This window comes from Biomphalaria glabrata, chromosome 18 (genome assembly GCF_947242115.1).
Source record: "Biomphalaria glabrata chromosome 18, xgBioGlab47.1, whole genome shotgun sequence".
NCBI classification, from domain to species: Eukaryota; Metazoa; Mollusca; class Gastropoda; family Planorbidae; genus Biomphalaria; species Biomphalaria glabrata.
Window position 1 is genome coordinate 18,778,871 of NC_074728.1, and position 21,371 is coordinate 18,800,241.

The 21,371-nt window shown below is 36.1% G+C and overlaps 1 protein-coding gene across 4 annotated transcripts in view; it reads right to left on the reverse strand.

The window, feature by feature from the left end:
• Positions 1 to 21,371, reverse strand: part of LOC106077367 (uncharacterized) — a 92,044-nt gene that overhangs the window by 68,771 nt on the left and 1,902 nt on the right. For 3 of the 4 annotated variants that reach the window (XM_056016870.1, XM_056016872.1, XM_056016869.1), the window contains exons 2-13: positions 20,171 to 20,392; positions 17,309 to 17,360; positions 14,684 to 14,824; positions 12,351 to 12,497; positions 11,033 to 11,191; positions 8,233 to 8,277; positions 6,803 to 6,931; positions 5,251 to 5,379; positions 5,031 to 5,159; positions 3,941 to 4,043; positions 1,884 to 2,011; positions 123 to 244 (exon numbers count right to left, since the gene is read on the reverse strand). In XM_056016870.1, coding sequence (XP_055872845.1) covers positions 123 to 244; positions 1,884 to 2,011; positions 3,941 to 4,043; positions 5,031 to 5,159; positions 5,251 to 5,379; positions 6,803 to 6,931; positions 8,233 to 8,277; positions 11,033 to 11,191; positions 12,351 to 12,497; positions 14,684 to 14,824; positions 17,309 to 17,360; positions 20,171 to 20,209 — 1,323 coding nt within the window. In that variant the 5' untranslated portion in view covers positions 20,210 to 20,392. Of the gene's footprint in view, positions 1 to 122; positions 245 to 1,883; positions 2,012 to 3,940; positions 4,044 to 5,030; positions 5,160 to 5,250; positions 5,380 to 6,802; positions 6,932 to 8,232; positions 8,278 to 11,032; positions 11,192 to 12,350; positions 12,498 to 14,683; positions 14,825 to 17,308; positions 17,361 to 20,170; positions 20,393 to 20,662; positions 20,868 to 21,371 lie in introns of those variants that run through there. The other variant, XM_056016871.1, reaches the window with a different exon arrangement.

Sequence of the window (21,371 nt, forward strand, 5' to 3'; positions counted from 1 at the left end):
GAACACATCTATAACACAGGAACAGAACACATCTATAACACAGGAACAGAACACATCTACAACACAGGAACAGAACACATTGTCGTGTCAAGTACGTAACAATTCAAGTCTGGTTCACTTACTGGGTAATAGTTCTCATTACACTTGCAGATTCCATCTTTTACAGCGTTGCATTCTGCGTTTTGAACGCATGAGTTCTTGAATGGGCATTTTAACTCTGGGGGTATCTTTTTCTCGCAGAAACCTAAAACAAGCAAAATATTTTTTTTTTAAACTTTTGAAAAACAAAGCTTATCTAAGGGAAACAAATCCGTCCTTAAAAACATATCTGTCAATAATCTAGAAGTTATTTTTCTTGTTTAATAATACATAGAATAGTTAATTACTAATAATTAATTGACTATTTGTTTATCTTTATATTGATTTATATTTGGTTAAGTACAATAAATATGTATTTAAAGTTTAAACTTGACATGAGAATGCGTGTGGGAGAAAAAGCGTTAGCAATTATTGAATGGAACTAAACCTACAAATTAAGCGATATCTGCGAATACTGAAAGATTTATTTCCCTTGTTGGTATGAAACAAATAATTATTTACCCGTAATTATTTGAATAATATTTTTTTTTAATTTATTCATGCCTTGTCTATGTCAACGAATAATTGTGCAAAGTTTCAACTTTATCCGAGGACAGGTGTGGGAGAAATAACGTGTACACACTTTTTACAAGACAGACACACAGACAGACAAATAAGCAGAGGGAGTTGATATAAGCTTAATAAAAAGAAAATAAATATATTATAATAGTCATCTTCTATTTCACGAAAATTAAGTGTTTTTTTTTTGTTTGTTTAGTAATCAGCAGAGAATTACAGCCTTTGGAGATTTAAGCTACGATGGACAGCTATTTTGGTATATTTGATGTTTGAAGATTTAAAGCTATGATGGATAGCTATTTCGGTATATTTGATGTTTGGAGATTTAAAGCTATGATGGATAGACATTTCGGTATATTTGATGTTTGGAGATTGGAAGCTATGAAGGATAGCTATTTTGGTATATTTGATGTTTGGAGATTGGAAGCTATGAAGGATAGCTATTTTGGTATATTTGATGTTTGGAGATTGGAAGCTATGAAGGATAGCTATTTTGGTATATTTGATGTTTGGAGATTGGAAGCTATGATGGATAGCTATTTTGGTATATTTGATGTTTGGAGATTGGAAGCTATGAAGGATAGCTATTTTGGTATATTTGATGTTTGGAGATTGGAAGCTATGATGGATAGCTATTTTGGTATATTTGATGTTTGGAGATAGGAAGCTATGAAGGATAACTATTTTGGTATATTTGATGTTTGGAGATTGGAAGCTATGATGGATAGCTATTTTGGTATATTTGATGTTTGGAGATAGGAAGCTATGAAGGATAACTATTTTGGTATATTTGATGTTTGGAGATTGGAAGCTATGATGGATAGCTATTTGGGTATATTTGATGTTTAGAGATAGGAAGCTATGATGGACAGCTATTTTGGTATATTTGATGTTTGGAGATTGGAAGCTATGATGGACAGCTATTTTGGTATATTTGATGTTTGGAGATTGGGAGCTATGATGGACAGCTATTTTGGTATATTTGATGTAAAGACTATTGGAAGTGTTGATAAGCCTTTGATTGTAAAGAAACGTATTCAACCATTTTTAACACTTTTTTATCCCTATCAGATTTGTACTGCGTCACTAGAAGTACTTTGAGTAGTTTATGCTATTTAGTTGACAAATCCCTAGCTTCCTTGATTTTCTTTACTGTCATCACCTCAAAGTTGATGCCATACAGTAGAGTACCTTATTTTGATATTATATTAAGCTAAATAACATACCGTTCAAGTTGTAATAGTTTGTGTCGCAGACACACTTCAGAGTTGGGCTCTTGATACACTTGGCATTTTGGACACAATTGGAAGGGTTACACAATTGACCCACTTTTGCAGCTATTCGACAAAAACCGCTGTGAAATAATAAAGTTTGCATGGCTTGTTTTAGTGAGCATCTACCTAAATAAACCCACAAAACTGTTGTTTTTTTAAATGTTTTACAAGTCTCGGGTGTTCTTTAGGTTTGAATATAATGACCCCCATCCTAAAAACTACAAGACGACGGTGGATTGGGGCGGGCAGGGATCGTTCCCGGAAACTATCGAACCACAGACCAGAGCACATACCACAGGACCAGGCAGGCTGCATTGTTGAACATCAACATGTACTAATTATTATGATTTATGATTATATGGCGCATCTTACACTTCATCATTCATAGTATTTTGTGCATTCGTCCTTGGATGATCACGTGGGCTTTTTTTATTTTGTGATTCGGATTTGGGATATTAGCGTTCATCTTCTTAAAGTGGAGCTGTGCAAATGTGTCGTCACTTCCAGAAAAAAAACTAAGTTCGATTGTTTATCGGTGGTAATCATTTGGCAATGTCAGTGTGACAGTAAGCTTTAATTGGAACAGGAATTTGTTTAAAAAATTGCTTTTGTATAGCGCTACTTTCTTCCATCCTTCATTCTCTCCGTAAATTATTTTTCCAAGTTTTGCAGGAATTTTTTTTTATTTTGCACAATGCTGTTTCACTACCCCTGTTATGATTGGGCTTCAATAGCTTTGTTGTTTGTTATCAGAAACTTTTGTATTTGGTATAGAATTAAAGGGAAATGCATGCTCTTTTTATATCATTCAAATTCAAGTTTAAAAACAATTAAACATTAACTTAATTTAATGAGGTCAAAATAGTCAACGATGGTATCGTCGATCAGGAGAGAAAGTGTTAAGGCATGCTTATTGCCCTAAGGTCCGACTCTTTTGTCGACCAGTTAGGGGAAGGGCTGTGAGAAGGTTGCCACGCTCAGCAAACACAGGGATTCGATCTCAAGCCTCCTCAATAGGTAGTCAAGCGGTTTTAGTCACTCAGCCACACACACACATGACTGAAACACTTCAAGGTTTGGACGCCTCTGAGCTTCGAACTTAAACTTGGGTGCACCAGACTATAGAGACTATATTTTATTTTTAAAAATCGTGGAGGAGTCATTTTCGTAGGGATATGGTGCATGTAATGCCAGAGCTACCAGGCTGCTATACGACAGGAATAGCCAGGGACGAATTCATACTTAGCCCTGTTTGAGGCCTACTTTCCTGGGGACGCTAAGCTATGGTTCGTATTGCCTATAGGTAAATCCGGCCCTGATTTTTTTGGTCTTTTTTTTTTCACTTACTCTTAATGCTATGAGACAGTGGCACAGCAATGTTTTTGATAATTGAGGATATTGGATATTTCTTTTTTAAAATGATTTTGTTAAAATAAACAGTACATCTGGTCGATTAAAATAAAATCCACTGTTTTCAGTTCAATTAAGTATCCTCAAAATGTCCATTATAAACAGAGCAGACTACTTCCTGTGGTCAGTAAGAAGGCTTATTCTTCACTATCATATTATCTACCACATGACAACATCCAGCTGCTGATAGATTAGTCTTGCAACTAGGTAAAGATATCCTGTTATAATTAACAAGCAATGTAAAAAAAAATCAATTCCTAATTATGTTAAAAAAAAAAAAATGATTACCACCGATTCTCAAACTCACTAATAAGAAAAAAATACAATTGTTACTTCCCTTGAGTACTTATGCCATTAATAGCTTAACGGTAAATGCAGTTTTCTTTTTATATTCTTTTTAATTGATTGTATACTTTGTAAAGTAATCTTTCTGAAAATGTGTTGTTACGCAGTACAAGCTTAAGTGCATAATTTGACAAACATGAAAGTGGGATTGACTAGTTACTGACTAGATCTAGTAAGAATTGAAAAATGCATGTGGCCAAGAAACAAAATTAGATTGTCATCTAGAAAATTTTGCCAAACATGCTGACACTTACTTGAAGTTGAAATACCCTTTGTTACACGTACAGACGTCGTCCACGCACTCGGCGTTGCTGACACACTGACCAATGTCACTGCAAGGCTTGCCGGCATTAATGACTGCAAGATCAAATATAGCTTAGACATATTTTAGTTTTACACTATTATATATTCATCAATAATTGATTTGCATTTGTCAATATTTTCCAACCGACCTACATACAAAGACCTAAACATGTTAAGTAGATAAGCTTTCAAGCGCACCGATTTCTATAAAAAGAATTTTACATTGTATTCACATGCTTGGTTCTTTAGTGTGAGCAATATTAATACAATAAATATCTTTCCCTCTTGCAAAAAAATTAAAAAGGTATTTTAAAATCAAAAGTCTAAAAAAGAGAGGATGAGAATATAATATCGAGTTTTTAAACTCCCGTAGCTACAACATAACACGTCTGTTTAGTGGAAGGCGGATATGCGAACAACGAGAATCAAGTGAAGGCGTTCCTACAATGTGCCGGGCACCTGAAAGCATATATATCCGCAACATAGTACTACCCGACCCACTAATGATCCATGCCGAAACTTAAAAAAGATATTGTCTAGAATACTGAATACATTACATCAAGGATATTGTCTAGAATACTGAATGGATATTGACTTGATAAGCTGTTATATTTATCCTACTAGCTAGAATTGCTATCACATTACATCAAGGATATTGACTTGATAAGCTGTTATATTTATCCTACTGACTAGAATTGCTATCACATTACATCAAGGATATTGACTTGATAAGCTGTTATATTTATCCTACTAGCTAGAATTGCTATCACATTACATCAAGGATATTGACTTGATAAGCTGTTATATTTATCCTACTGACTAGAATTGCTATCACATAACATCAAGGATATTGACTTGATAAGCTGTTATATTTATCCTACTGGCTAGAATTGCTATCACATTACATCAAGGATATTGACTTGATAAGCTGTTATATTTATCCTACTGGCTAGAATTGCTATCACATAACATCAAGGATATTGATATAAAAAGCTATAACAGTATATTGAGAATATTGACAAAAAATATCAATGACGTTACCTTCAGAGCACACGCTGATGTTGGGATAGTATCCGGTATTGCATTCACAGACACCGGAAGTGCCGACCCCACACTCTGCAAAGTCCACGCACTGACCATAACTCTCACATTTGTGAAGCGGCCATATTGCTGTGTCATTAATAAATTGTACATTAGGAACATTAGAAACTACAAACCCAAATAGTAACAACTTACTAGCAATAAAAAATTGTATACTAACCTTCCACACAGATTCCTCCGCTCCCGTAGTAGCCAGATCGACAGTCACAGGTGCCACCCATTGTCGAAGAGCACTCCGAGTTGTAGACACACTGCCCGGTACCAAAGCAAGGGTCACCTGCCTTTCGTCCTAGAGTTAAAACATGTGTACATATGAATTGATTTCCTAATGCTTTTAAAATTCAATGGGCATGTACAGCGCGAGGCTGACACTAGCCCTACATATAAGAAGTCTTTCAGTCTCCAGGATGTAGTTTTCCTTAGAGCAGGGTCGGTCTTAGGCCACTGCAACCTATGTGACCGCAGTGGGCCCCGCACTTCATAGGACCGCGCTTATCTGAGGTGTAAATTATTAAATTAAACCATTATAACAATGGGCGCACATGATTATAACTTATAATGGGGTTTCCCAGGCCTCCTTATTGTCCAGAAGCTCCCGGAACTCTTCTGAAATGAAATTTACGAAAATGAATATATTATTATTTTGTTGTTATGTGCAATAATAACTTAGTAATTTATTTTTTTCCGACTTAATTTGGGACTTTCACCAGGTTTCTATGTGACATCACACAAACCTACTAATTTCACTTATTGCCATACTGTATAACAAAAAACCATACAGTAAAGTTTACATTCTCGTAAAAGAAATATATCTTTTGTCTGTGAAGTTAGATCTAGATATCGTAAGCAAAGAAAAAATGCGTGTTAAAAGTAGATTTACATGCTTGAATAACCACGGCAGTGTGTATTTTCTCGCCTGACCACTCAACACACAACAAACACTATCGCTTGGTTGTCTTGTCATGACCGACTACACGTAGTCTCGACTAGCCTTACACTGACCAGCTTGTTCGAATCAGTCAGACACACGATCTATTTACTTCTTGGGACAGAGGCTTAGATGAAAAAAAATTTGTTTCGAGTTGGTTATCCTAATGCTTTTAGATCTATCTCTCTATATATAACTGTACCATAGCTCTGGACTAGGCCGTCACTAAGCCAAACAGCTACTGTAAGAATGAGGCGATACGATTGGTTAAATCAAGTTTCTCTTTCAGTATTGTTGAGGGAAGTTTCTAAGCATTTAAATAAAAAATGGTACAATGTTTACTATTACAACTTTTTACGCAGAATTTAAATATGTCAATAACTCAAAATTTGAAAAACCATCGGAGTTTTCCCAAGGCATAAACAAAGAGCAGATTACCGTGACTGATTTTTTTTTACTTTAGTATCAAAAGCTCTTAACTCTTTCTCTCCGTAATTATTTTCTACGTTCTGATGGAACTATTCGTTTAGCTCATATGTGTTTCACTCTCATGTTATGATTAAACTTCAATAACTTTTTTGTATGTAATTGGAAAATTTTCTAATAGGTATGTAATTGTAGAAGAATGCATGCGCTTTTTATACAACACAAATTAAAGTTTATAAAACCAAAAGTTAATAAAAATTTAATGGCCTAATTCAACGTTAGTATTGTTAGTTAGGAGAGAAAGAGTTAATAAATGTTAATATGTTGGGGAAAAAAAAAGAAATGAATTAAAACTTACTTGGATAGCAAGTTCCGCCATCGTTATAGTAATCGCTGTCACACAGACATATGCCACTGACATTGGCAGTACAACGGGCGTTCACCACACACTGCTTGGGTCCCGTACACGGCTCTCCAGCGTTGATGGCTGGGGCACAGAGGGAAAAAAAACAAACAACCACATTCAAATAGAAGTACAACAATAAATAGTGAAACAAGCAAAAAACAAACTGAGTCTGCAACAAATACTGAAATAATGAAACAAAGATAAATACTAATTATGAAAGAAGCCAGAGAACCATTGAAAATGAAACGCTAATAAATAACAGATAAAAAGAAATAATTGAATAGTGTGTTGACATAGTTTAAATGATTCCCCTTCACTTAGGGCAGGGATTCTCAACCTGTGGGTCGCGACCCCCTTGGGGGTCGATTGACGATTTGCCAGGGGTCGCCAATGACCATCGAAAAAATGGATTGTTTTGTCTATTCTTCTATTGCTGTGTATGTGAGCAAATGGGGGGGGGGGTCGCGGCAGAGTGGGGCATTGTAAAAAGGGGTCGCCGAGCTTAAAAGGTTGAGAATCGTTGAGTTAGGGGGTAAATGTTGGAATGCTATGTGTGTAAATAAAGTCATTCATGAATCTGGCGTTATAGTGTTAGCGTTGTATATGTTTATTAAGTGTAGAGCTTCTAGTTAACATAGTGAACTGACACCAAATAGTGAAACAGCACTAATACCACACACACACACAATAGCAACCAACTGTGACATGTACTTACAACTATGAAGTGAAATGCTGAACCAATAGGCCTAAATGATATATACATAATACACAGAAAAAGTTCATCACTAAGGACGACATTTGTAATGAAACAAATTATAGAGAATTAAATACAACGCCCCAGTAGTCGTATATGATAGACACTGTTATGTACACTGGTCCTTTATTTTGTTATATTTAATTAATTTTACAAAGCTTGAACAGGGAGTCTTCTATTAGTCAGACAATTTGTACTTAACACCCCCCAATCCTACCTAAAATAGCTTTTCAAGCCCAGAATAAAATTAATACAACTGAGCACACAACGAAGTACAAATTGTTGTAAAAAAAAAAGAAATAAAAATGTCCCTTTTCAGACCCTGCGATCTATAGGGCAGAAGATGTTAAGGTCATCTGTTTCTATGTCCGACGGTTAACGAGGGTGTCAGGTTAACGAGGGTGTCAGGTTAACGAGGGTGTCATGTTAACGAGGGTGTCAGGTTAACGAGGGTGTCAGCTCAACGACCAACGGCCTTGACTTTTCCTTCACTAATGCCTGAGTTAAGTCCCAAAATTAAAAATCCCAGTCTTGAACGAGACCCCTCGGCTCGGAAACCAAACACCTCACCACTCGGCCACCACTCTCTTTACCTAATTAGTATAAGAAAGTAGAAAAGTTGACTTACTCACGTTAGGCGGGGTGGGTGTCACGTAGACTCCATTGCAGTAATCTGGTGGCAGACGACGAAAAATAAAATTACTCATATATCAGTGTAGCTTTATTTTCTTAAAGTTTTGAACGCTTACAAGAGTATACATGGCAAAGTGCAATATCCGGCATTCTATAGAATCTTCTATCTATATATATATAATTCTCTTCTTCCCTCAATAGTTTAAACAAGAAGTAAAGGAAAGATCACTCTCTTATTTCTGCGGATAGTCCACGAGAAAACAAGAGTAGTATTCACACTACGGATGACTGGCTGCGCGCTTGACTGTCGTTTAAATTTAACAAACCCTGCCCGATCCCACCCCCCTTTGTCCAGCGGGAGGTTTGGACTAGGAACTAATCTAAGTAAAATCTACTATGTATATATATATATGTAAATAGCAGGGCCAGACTTAACATTTTACAAACAAATATTTTACAAACACTAAATAGCAAGGCCGGACCGGACATTGTGAGGCCCTATTCGAAACGGATTTCGCGGGGCCAAGTTTGGGTAGGGAAGCGGATAATAAGTCAAATTTAAGTGTTTGTATTAGAAAATAAATTCGTCTATGCATTTTATTCATTCTTTACTATGTACAGAATTAAAAATGGTTTAATTTAATAATTTATACACCTTGAACGTGCTCGGGTCCTATGAAAGTGCGGATCCTTTGAAAGTAGGGGCCCACTGCGGTCGTATAGGTTGCAGTGGCCTAAGACCGGCTATGCAAAATAGCGGCGTATGTTACGCCGCCGGTCGATTAGTTTAAATTAAACTTAACATGGGTTATACAAACATAGGTCTACTAGGTATTTTTAGTCTTCAGAAGTCCTGTTGTTTATTTGTGTTTATTTTTTACACTCCCACAAATGACTAGTCCCAAACGAATCGATAAAAGGATACATCTCAAAGTCGCCTGCTGGAATGTCCGCACACTGCAGGACAGCAACAAAAAGGGAGCACCTGGCTGCATGCGGCGTCGGAACGAGACAGCTGGAGGTCACTCACGAAGGCCGCGGGATACCAAAAGAAAATCTGCTGCCGACGACAAACGCAGACGACGAAAACAAAAACTTAATCGGCCACCTGCGGACAATGGTTATGCTTGCCCTGAATGTGGCACAATATGTAGGTTACAGCTGGGGCTGAGCAGCCACGGGAGATACTGTATTCCTCACTAATCTTCGGACTCGAAGACAAGCCTTATCTCTATATATTATTCTCAATCGTTTATATTTAATGTATAACTATCTTTCTAAATAAGATATTTTTACTTTGCCTGACGCAGAACTAGTCATTCTATAGAATGCCTAGGCAAAGTGGGAAATAGGAATCATTTCTTACTTTGCCTAAAACGCCCGGCATGCTACAGAATGCCTGCATTTCGCAATTTTGCGGTAACATATATATTAGATGGATAGAGAAATTGTCGTGTTTTGTCTGTAGTCGAAATTTATTTTTTAAAAAATCTTTTGGTTTCCCTGCATCTATTAAAATGTTGTTTTTTTTACAATGCCTCATATCAGTCGGCAAATGTTTCATGGGGTCAAAGCACGAAAAAACAAACTGGGAGGACAAGGATATCTAAAATGGCTCTAAGGTATGTTTCTACAAATTTGACAGTTTATGTTTATCTTTGGACAAAAAAAAGCATTATTATCTAATTGGCTACACAGGAAAAACTCTGGTTTAGGCGTTATAATTTAAAAATATATATTCTTCTTAAAATCCAAATTGGTCTAGAGGCTATTGTTTGAACACACATATGTCAGCAGCGGGTATTCCCGAATGCATTCATTCAAGTATGGTTTCATGATTCAAGAGTCAACTAAATAACCAGCCGCTCAGGAACAGTTTGCGCACCATCTTCTAAGTCTGAATCTAGAAGCCTATCACCAAACTAGAATCTTCTATCTATATCTAGATCCAGTATTCTAGTCTATTATCTTGTAATGTTGCTATGTCTGCATCTCTACCACCAAACTAGAATTTTATGAGTACATTTATACATGAGCGTAACCAGAATTCTATTTCGGGGAAGGGCTTCGTGAAATTGGGGTGGGGTAAAATGTTCAATTTTTTAAAAATGTATAATTTATTAGCTATTAAGAGCAAAGTAGGTTGTTTTTTTTTGTCACATGCCAATTTGCAGGCGCATTTTTATTTACATTATATATTTGGCTAACGTACAAAGATTTTGGCTGATGTGACGTCAGTAACGTAAGTTTTTCTAGTCTTTAGTCTTTACTAAAACAAAAATTCCATGCCTAAAGGATTTGTATTAGGTTTGTTGGGGAAAATGAATCCCCTAGATTTGGTCACCGCAAAGTGAAATACCAAATGCCAGAGTGTCACGTTTATTTGTTAAACTTGATAAAAATTTAAGGCCTTAAAATATTGGGTAAAATTCCACATCAAGACTATCCCATTGAGAAAAAGTACAGCTAAATTAAACACGTTTTTATAAAATGATATAGTAATCATCAGCTAAAAATCTTACTCTGGCACTTTATTTGTCGAGATAATTATTCTTAAAGTCAGTCATGATTTAGGGTTAATGTCATGAGCTAAACGCCATGACCTAAATTTCAAGAGCTAAACGTAATGAGTTAAATGTCATGAGGAAAATATTATGAGCTAAATGTTAGAACGCAAATGCCATTAGGTAAATATCATGAGGTAAATGTCTTTTGGTAAATTTCATGAGCTAAAAGGCATGAGCTAAACTCATGAGCTAAAAATCATGATTGACAAAAACATAAAATCTACTTACACAGTGAAAAAGAGGAAATGACGCACTCATTTGTATTTTGTGGATCGACCCAGAATTCCTCTTCCGTTTTCATCCTATAACCATCCCCGCATGCGCAATAACCATTTACACAGCTTCCGGTTGGTTCTGTACAGTTATCCTTTGTGTCACAAGGCTCACCTGAGAAACATTCGGGCAGAAATGAAGCAATGAAAGAAAAACTACATAAAACTTTCATATCGCAAGAGAAATATCAATAACAACAAAAGCAACACCATAAACAGCAACAAAAACAGCAGCAGCAACAGCAACACAACATAAATAGCTACTGCAACAGCACGATAAATTGCAACAACAACAATTAATACTACTGCAACAAACATCATCAACAACAGAGAAACATAAGCAACAGCATCAGTAACATAAAAAACAACAACTGCAGCAACATTAACAACAGCATCAGTAACATAAAAAACAACAACTGCAGCAACATTAACAACAGCATCAGTAACATAAAAAACAACAACTGCAGCAACATTAACAACAGCATCAGTAACATAAAAAAACAGCAACACAAGCAACATCAGTAACATAAAAAAGCAGCTATATAAATAACATCTGCACCATTAATAACAACGTCAGCAACATAAATACAACAACAGAAGCAAGTTAAACAGCAACAGCCGAACATATACATCAACAGCAACATAAGCAGCATCAGCAGCATAAAAAAAACAAGAATATGAAAAACGGCAAAATCAACTTGTCAATAGCAAACACAGCAACAAGTGCCACGACAACAGCACTGGAAACAGCAACAATCAGCAGCATGAAGTATATCAACAATAATAGCTACAACGACCTGCAGCATGAACATTAACAACAGCACCAACAATGACATTATCAAAACGATCAGCAGCAAATACAATCTACAACCAGCAACAAATGTTGTAATTTGAATAGAAAAAAAAACATCCAAAAGTTGTTATTATTATTATTTTGGTAATTTATTTAAACTGTCTAAAAAAAAATCTAAATTATTTAATGAAGTTAAAACAAATAACATGTTCCTGGCTACGAACCATGCCCATTGGTTTCTACCTTAATTCCTTTATAAGTTAAAGCTTGGGAGCCCCACAATCTAATGTTCAAATTTAAAGTTCTTTTTAAGTTTAGTTGCTAAATGAATATTAGTTGGTAAGATCAGAAGGTAAGATTTATAGCGTAATGAAACAGCATATAAATGTCAGATGTAGGCTTACTTAACAAGTTTCTCTTAAAACTATGCTAGATCTAATGTGGATCCTAGGTAAAAAAAAAAAAAAAAAAGAAAACTTACCGATGATGTTGCCTTTTGGGAAAGAACACTTCTGAAGAGACTCAACGTAGTCAAAGTACTTGCTGCACTGACAGATACCATTCTGGCAGACGGCCATGATGGAGAGACACTTCTCCCCTCCGGTGCAAGACTCCCTGACGTTGGCAGCTAGTGGTTGAAAGATGGCAGAACACGTGAATCATGTAGACCGTTTAGAACAGGGTTGGTAAGAGTGGTTGGTTGGCAAGAAAATTGGACGCCATTAATAAGATGGTTTGCATGAACATTTCGTCCATATTAACATAATGAATAGCTTTTATATCGCGCTACTTTCATGATTATAGCATGCTCAGCGCGCTATGGTCCAATCTCACTGAAGACCAGTGTGGTGTGGGGGGGGGTATCTGGGAGAAGGTTTTCCGTGCTGCCTTTAGACGCTCTGTAAACACACGAACCTCGAGCCCCCTTTCATAGGTAGCCAAGCTAAGCCACGTTCAAGCGTAGTTACCTTCTCGACCACCCCCTCCCACTATCAAACAACATAAAAAAATTACCAATTTATAAAATTCTAATGGCAATGTCTTCGATTGCGATGATAGAAGATAAGTGCAGTGTATCCGGTTGCGACTTGCATATTTTTCCGCAACTAGTGCAGACAGAGCCGTTGTCCGCTGGTGGTCGATTTAAGTTTTCTTTCCATGTGATGCAATCAAAGCAGTAATAAAGAGGCAGGTTTTGTGTGGAGGCCCCTACATTTTTTCAAAAGCTTTAATTAAAATCCATGTATTAATAATAGTTTTTTTTATATCTAAAGGGATGCTATAATTTAGAAGAAAGAATTAGATTACTTGTAAATTAAATGTCATTTATTCTTTTTTTTTTTTTTTTTTTTAAATATTCAATATGCATATTTTAGTAAAAAAAATATATGTTTGAGTTTGTGGTTAAGGCCCTGGGTTAACGTACTGACGTACATCTGGAGCTACATATATTATACATATATTTCGAGTACGCCACAAGCTGACATCTTTTAACCACAGTGTTTTCAAATTTAAGATTGAATTGCCGGTAAAAAATGTGGAAAAAAAGGTTTATCCCGTCGAAATTTGAATATTTTTTTTTATCCCTATTGTGTCCCGCTCTTTTGGAGATCTACAAGCAGTAGACCAGCCTGCCCATCCTTAAATTCGGCCCTGTCGAATCTGAGACGCCCCTAATTTTATTATTAATATCTTATCTTCTTATCTTATATAATGCAGACGTTACTTCAAAAAGAAAATGATTACGTCCTACGCGTCATGCATTCAGCCAATGACTTAAATTCTGGCAAGTCACTGGTTTTCCTGGCTAGCTCAGGCAACCCATTCCATGCTCTAATAGCACTAGGGAAGAAGGAGTATTTGTACAAATTTGTCCTAGCATATGGGGTGAGGAATGTGTCTTTATCTTTATGTCTTTCAGAGTATTTTATTAAATTTTGTTTTTGTATTTGAAGATTATTGTTCAGTGTTTTATGTATAGTTGCTTTACTTTTAAGTCTTCTGTCCTGAAGGCTTTCTAAATTTAGTGATTTAACTAAATGTGTTACTGTAGTCAAATGTAAATATTCGTTTGTTATGAATCGCACTGCTCTATTTTGTGTCTGTTCCAGTTTCTTAATGTTTTATTGAGTTGAAGGGTCCCAAACGGAGGATGCATATTCTATTATTGGCCTTACCAAGGTTAAATAACATTTTAGTTTTAATAAACCTGATAGAAAAACTTTATCGAGATCTCACTAATGTACCAATGTATGATTCTGTGAGAGTCAAATGTCATAAGCATGATATTTTGAATGCCGTCACAAACTCCAGAATAGATTTGGTAATTTTCTCTTGCCGTGTCTGTTATACTGTAATATTTTTTTTTAAAGCGATTCCCCCGTGTCCCTATAAATTTTCAGTTAGAAGTTCAGTTAGAACCCACATAGTGAAAGTATAACATAGAAGGACAACAAAGCAGTTGGTCAAATAGTGTTGTAACCCTGCTTTGCACACCTACTTCCAGGGGGTGCGCTGTAGCTTGTGCACTGTTCGGGACTGCACTTATAATGAATCTTCAATGTAGAGACCCGGATTCCCCTTCTACGTATAAGGAAAAACGTATTTTTCTGTGTGTTTGATCTAATATGAAATCTGATATTGTTTTTTTCCTTATCGTTCAGTTACTTGCCATAGATTGATTATACAATATGTTAGAAACTGATTCTGGCGTTAAAACATTTGCTGCCCAATGTGGGCAGCTAGAGAAAAGAATGAAATGCCTGGCAGTCTTATCAAATACATGCACAAAATTTATGGATGGGACAGTGCTACCTTTCTCACAGGTGACCTTGTTTCTGTCGTAAATGTAGCCTTTGTTACAAAAACACTGGTAGCCTTGACAGCCGTCAGGGCGACAGGAAGATCTCAACACTTTGCAGTCGGCGTCGGTAGAGCATTTCTCTTTGATGCCAGCTGGAAAGACAAAGATCTAGTTAATCAATCTATTGAAGTGTACATTGGATGATTGAAACAGTAGTGAATTATTTCAATCTAGGATTTTCGAAACATTTCAATGGAAACGAACAGTAAATGGCTTTATTTCATATATTTGTGTGAATATATAGTTCTGAGATTAATCTTCAAACTCCATTTGAGTGAGGGCTTGAGAGCCTCAAATCCTCTCTTGCAAAAGCCCTGGACAGAAACCCTGCTGTTTTGCGTAGTACATACATGTCACCATACAGGTCGGGAATTTTTGATTTCCCAGACCTGTCGAGATTGAGATCAACAGACTTGCTGATATTCTGTGATTAATAGCGAATTCAAATTGAAATCCAAGAAAATGGTTTTGCATTATTTCAAAACTTTGAAAACTAAAGATCATTACTTTTCTAAGCAACAAAAAAAATCGATTTTCCTAGAGTCGGGCGACTTCCCTTACAGCTTGAAAAGAGCTACCTACATAACAATATATATATATATATAGGTCTGTGAATTGATCAATAACGGATAAGAATTTGTTTCCGTATTCCAATCTAGATATAATATATATAGGTCTGTGGTCAAGGTACAAAATATATTCTTCCTTCATTAGATTCTATCCTATATAAAGTCCACAACTCGAATGTCACCATTCACGACCATTCAAAACTAACATGGTGACAATATCCCATAGCTCAATAAACACAATATAGCACAATGAGTACCACTTAACAATGTAAGTAGCGAATAGTTCAGCTAGTTTGAGTTAGCGTAGTATTGATTATACAGTACGGGATGCATCACAACATTAACATTGTTAAATAACTCTGGGGTCAACATAAAGACCATCAAAAGATAAAGATGTTCAGAAAGTCAATGTTTTATTATCTAGTGAAGATGTTCATGATAAATTTTGTTCACGGAAGTCTGCTCTCTTTACAAACTTTATATCACCTCACTCTGTCTGTCTGTCTGTCTGTTAAAAAGTTTGTACCCGTTATTTCTCATCCATTCTCGGATCAAGCTGAAATTTAGCACAATTTTTTTTTTACCTGACCACACAAGAATTAATTTACAAAATTAACCAATTAGATAATTAAATATTGTTAATTAGTTATTTTGTTTGGTATATCGAACAAGGGAAAGAAATTGTACTTGACTGAAGTGGTGGTATAAGCTGAATTGGACACACGCATCGCACTTGCATAGGGGTAAGTATATGGGCTTGAGAAAGCGTTCTAATTCAGGTCTAACCTTCCCCCCCCCTCGTTTTGTGTAAATGCTTTTAAAAACCTATTACGGGGTAAATTCCCCCCAGATATCCCTTTCATTCTCTCCCCCCCCCCTCCTCTTCTCATTTTCCCAACTGCTCCAGATAAGTAAATATAGGATCATAGCATATCGGAAAGGTTTAAACCATGAAATCAATATTGTAAATTAGTCATGCAATTGATTTTTTTATACAGATCTATACTCTAATAATAAATTTATGCTATTGGAAATACTGTTATTAATTAATTTTTGTTAAGCGCACTGTTCATGCTCTTAGCCTACTAAGTCTAACCTGTGGACCAGTTGGGAGGAAGTGGAGGGGACTATTGGGGAGAAGGGATTGAGTCGGATTTCGAATTCAAGCACTCGAGCCTCCACTGAGCTATAGAAGTACTTATCAAAATTGAAGGTTTTACAGTCTAGAAAAACTATAGTTTGAAATGTTTCGAACGAACGACCTAATACTCTACACAAGACTTATCTCCCGTAGCTTAGTACATGATCTATATAAAACAAATTTAACTAATGACAGCTAATTGGTTAACCAATAGACCTCATTCACCAATCGTAAACAAACATCATTGAGTCATGTGCTTTTCCATCTCTTGTATACAAATTACGATCTAATTTTAATCAACAATGGTTATCACGTGACTTTTTTTTCGCTGTTTTATCAATATTATCACTTGACCGTTCATTTTGGTGAATAAAGTCCATTGAAGAATTTTTTTGTATTGATTCGTGTGTTGTCATTAACAATGGATAATTTTACAAAGTTTCAACTTGATCCGAAAATGCAAAATGTGAAAATAATAAGTACACCATTCCACCCAGTCAGACACTTAAATCTACTTCTCTAGATTGAATGCTCACAAGTGTTTCCCCTGAGGGGGGAGAATTAGACCCCCCCCCCAGCCCCCACTTGAGGAGGGGGGGGCCAAATAAGTGTTCTTTACATTAAAAATTAAATATTACGAAAATTGCAGGGGCCTCCAAAGATGTCAAGCCCCCCCCCCGGGCCCCCAAACGATGGAAAATTCCTAGCTACGCCCCTGGTTTTTTCTTCCCCATTTTATTATTAGACACTTCTTTTAAGCCAGGTACGGACGATAGATTCATAATTATTTCAGTGCATGTATTAGGTCATGACACACATAGACCATAACATACAATGTTTTAGATATAATGGTAGGAATAATTTACCTGGCTGGACGACGTCTACTAGACTTGATAGTACCAAGAGGTAACACAGCAACTGTAGAAAGATAATACACAAAGTAATTTTTGTCAAACACTAAGATAAGTCAAGTGTCAATTTGAATAACCTTAACTAATATGTAGGTAACTACTTATAATAAAAATGGGGGACATGTGTGCTCATGTTGGGTGATGCTTAAAACCCAATGGACAAAGGTGGACTCCGCGTTTGTGCCTGCCCTTTATATGGTTTTAGAACCCTTCGAGCTGGGGTAACCTGATCCAGATATGATACCATGGTGAATGTTCTCTATGTCATGCTAACATAATTCTCTCGATCCTTATTTTTTTTTTACAAAGCTTATATCTTCTCTGTCTGTCTGGTAAAAAGTGTGTACACGTTATTTCTCCCACACTCATTCTTGGAGCAGGCTGAAACTTCGCACAATTGTTCATTAACATAGACAAGACATGAATCAATAAAAAAAACAATTAATTAAATAATTACTAATAATTCATTATTTTGTTTGATACCAACAAGAGAAACTAATTATTCAGTATTCACGGATATGGCTGGATCTGTTGGGTTTAGTCCACTTAAATAATTGTTAACGCTATTTCTCCCTCACGCATTCTCCGATCAAGTTGATACTTTAAACAATTATTTATTGCATCTAACAAAACATGAATCACAAACAAAAATACTCAATTAGTCAATTAATTTTTGGTAATCGTTTATTTTGTTTAATATCTAATAAGGGTAATAACTTGTAAATTATTGATATAGTTTTAAGGATGGAGTTCTTACATCACTGAAAAAAAATGGCGCTCCCACTCCTCGTCGTTACCTTAGAAACATACAAACACGTTCCACTACAATCAATACTATGTTTATGGGGGCCCAGCAGGTCTCCTTTTTGCTAATACAGTGCCCTAGGCCAGCCTTAACACGGGCAAACTAAGCAGCCGGTTAGGCCTAGGGCCTCCAATTGGTGGGGGGCCTTGCACAGGATTCAAATAATTGTTTTAGAGAAGAAATAGCGAAACTTTTTTCACGATAATTTTTATAGTATAATTTATGTTTTTTCGTTGTTTTTTTTTTCATTTTGGGCCCCTAAATTCACTTTGCCTAGGGCCTCCAATTATATCAGGCCGTCCCTATGGCGTGCCGACTCCCCCCCCCCACCCACCCTTTTCTGTTTTAAAATTAAACATAGTTCAGGTTTACCTTTTAAAAATAATTTGACCTACTTTGAAGTGCACGCTCCCACACTTAGCTGATGTGTAGAGTTGGCATTTTGCATTTATGTTAATTAAGTCTTTTAACACTGTAAACACAGACACATATGTAAACACAAATACACACACACACACCAATCCACACACATACAAACATGCACACACACACACACACACACGATAAATGACACGCATTCTAATTTAAAACAAAAGGTCGCCCCAAAACATTTTTCAAATAAAAGCAGAGCCGGGAAAAGATGTTTAGTTTAATTAATGACAAGCCAACACGTTTTTGTTTGTTTGCGTTGTTGACATGAATATTTCTCTCTTTGTCTTGATGTGTAGTCCATGTGTGTGTTGGAGACACAGACTTGGCCTTGTCCTAGCGTCAATATTTCGAGTTTAATTTAAGCTAAAATTACTTTTTTTTTTAAACCCTAATCAAGGTGTTATAGTCACGACCTTTAGCAGATACACATTTGACTTAAAAAGCTTTTTTTTTTTTTTTTTTGACAAGCCATCAATATTATTACAAAATTCCAAAGTAAATGAGGGGCTTTTTTTTTTTTTTTTACGTAGGTGTCACGTGATCAGCACAGCGTATAGCAGGCACCAGTTTAGTCTTCCCAGAGACTCGAACTTACGAACGTGAGATCAACAGATCGGAAGTCAAGCGCCTTACATACTCAAAGTTGGTTGCATCTTTGAATAAAAACAAACTACCAGAATAGAGTTATTCGTTACCCCTCCAGCCCCCCCCCCCTATTTTATTTTTCCACACTAAAAACTAGAAAAGTTTTTCTTTCAGATCTTGCGATCTCTAGGGCAGACGATGTAAAGGTCACCTGTTTCTGTTGCCCAGGGTGTCATGTGGCCACACAACGACGACATAGTATTTCCTGACTTACAGTTATTGTGGAACAGTGGTGCCCGGACTAAGGCCTGTGGGTCACATCCAGCCCGTTACTCGATTATTTTCGGCCCCTCGTAATTTCTACCCACAGTACATTAATCAATCCGCAGTTGACCCGCTCCAAGTGTCACGTTACACACGCGTGGGAAATATTTGAATGGCTCCCATGTCGTAAAGGATTGAGTATCACTTTTGTATAAGAAAAAACCATTACAAGTCATTCAGGTTTAGTAAGTAAAGTAAGGTCCCCCTTTAGACCTTGCGATCTATAGGGCAGATGATGTAAAGGTCATCTTTCAGACCTTGTGATCTATAGGGCAGATGATGTAAAGGTCATCTGTTTCTGTGGCCTACGGTTAACGAGGGTGTCATAAGGCCAGCACAACGACCAACCGCCTTTACTTTTTCTAATGATCTCGAAAAAAAAAATTTGGAAGGCAATCGCTCTACCGCTCAGCCACCGCGCCTCCCATTCAGGTTTGGAGGTACATTAATTTCCAGGCTGCTATATGACCCTGCTATATCACCCTGCTATATCACCCTGACATTGACCTAAGCTTTCACTATGGCCAAAATATAATATGTGGACATCAAGAGGTCAAGGAGCTACACTTATAAATGTGCATTCTTATTTGAGAGTTGTTTTTGTTGACATTAAGTGCATATTTTTTACAGAACAAATTATCACAATCTCGTATCGTTAACCTGTCGCTTACCTTCAAGGCAGAGAATGCAAAAACTGGATTTGAATTCATTTTCAGTCACAGAGAATAGTATTTACACAGTAGATATCACAGGAGTATAGTCCAAATGTATGACCAAACTTAGTCTTTGAGTAAACATCCGCGAGATTCTTGTTCAATAATTCAATCACCAGTTAAGTATTTGTCCATGAATTCTACATTGCTCTCGCTTTCACAGTATTGTACAGATACATACTTTATTGACCAGATTAAAACATACATATTAAAGAAGAATATAAAAAAAAATAATTTTTGTAAAGTTAAAAAAAATCATTAAAAGAAAAATACATTTGGATGAAATCCTATCACAATTAAAATTCGAAATATAAAATAAAAAATATATTTTCCTTACACTTTTTATTTTTTATTATAAAAATTAATAAAAAACATTAAAATTATTTTAAAAAATAACTATGTTCAATAATAAACGCAAAAGCTCAAAAGAAGCGTTCTATTTTTAAGTACCAAGCAAAGTTACGTAGAGTTAGGCTCCATAAATCATTTGTTGACGGCTACACAAAGCCGGACAGACTTAAGACTAAAGTCTTCAGAACGTGAATTAATCCCCCCTTAACACGATTTCAAAGGGTTTTATAGGTCCGTGAGATCATAGTGTAGCTCTTTTGACATTTTGAAGTAATTAGGCTGCACAATAAGAAGGTGTTCCCATCAAACACAAAAAAAGCGAAACCAGACATTCATACAAGTAATATTTCGCATTTTACATGAATTCATATAGTTTAATTGCATAACAGCTATTGACTTTTATTTTAGATTTTTTTTTATTTCTTAGCTTAACTCTGTTTCTACCAATTTATCTATATTATAAAGGAGAATGTGAGGTGTATGTATGTATGTATGTTACTTATAGACATTAAAACCGCTTGACCAATCTTGATAAAACTTGGCAGCAATGTTTCTTGGGTACCAACTTAGACCTTAGTGTATGTATTGTAGCCCTAAAACAAACTTAAGACCCTTAAAAAAAAAATTGTCCGACTCTATTAACCCTTAAAGTGCTGATCTTTTTTACAACGAGTGCATACAAAATGGATTTACAATGCTAGTGTTTAGAGGCTAAACTACCACACGCGTCTAAAGGGTTAAAGCTATAGTATTTTATGGATCTAGGTCATGTCTACAATGTTGACATGAGAAAAGATCGAAAGGATTT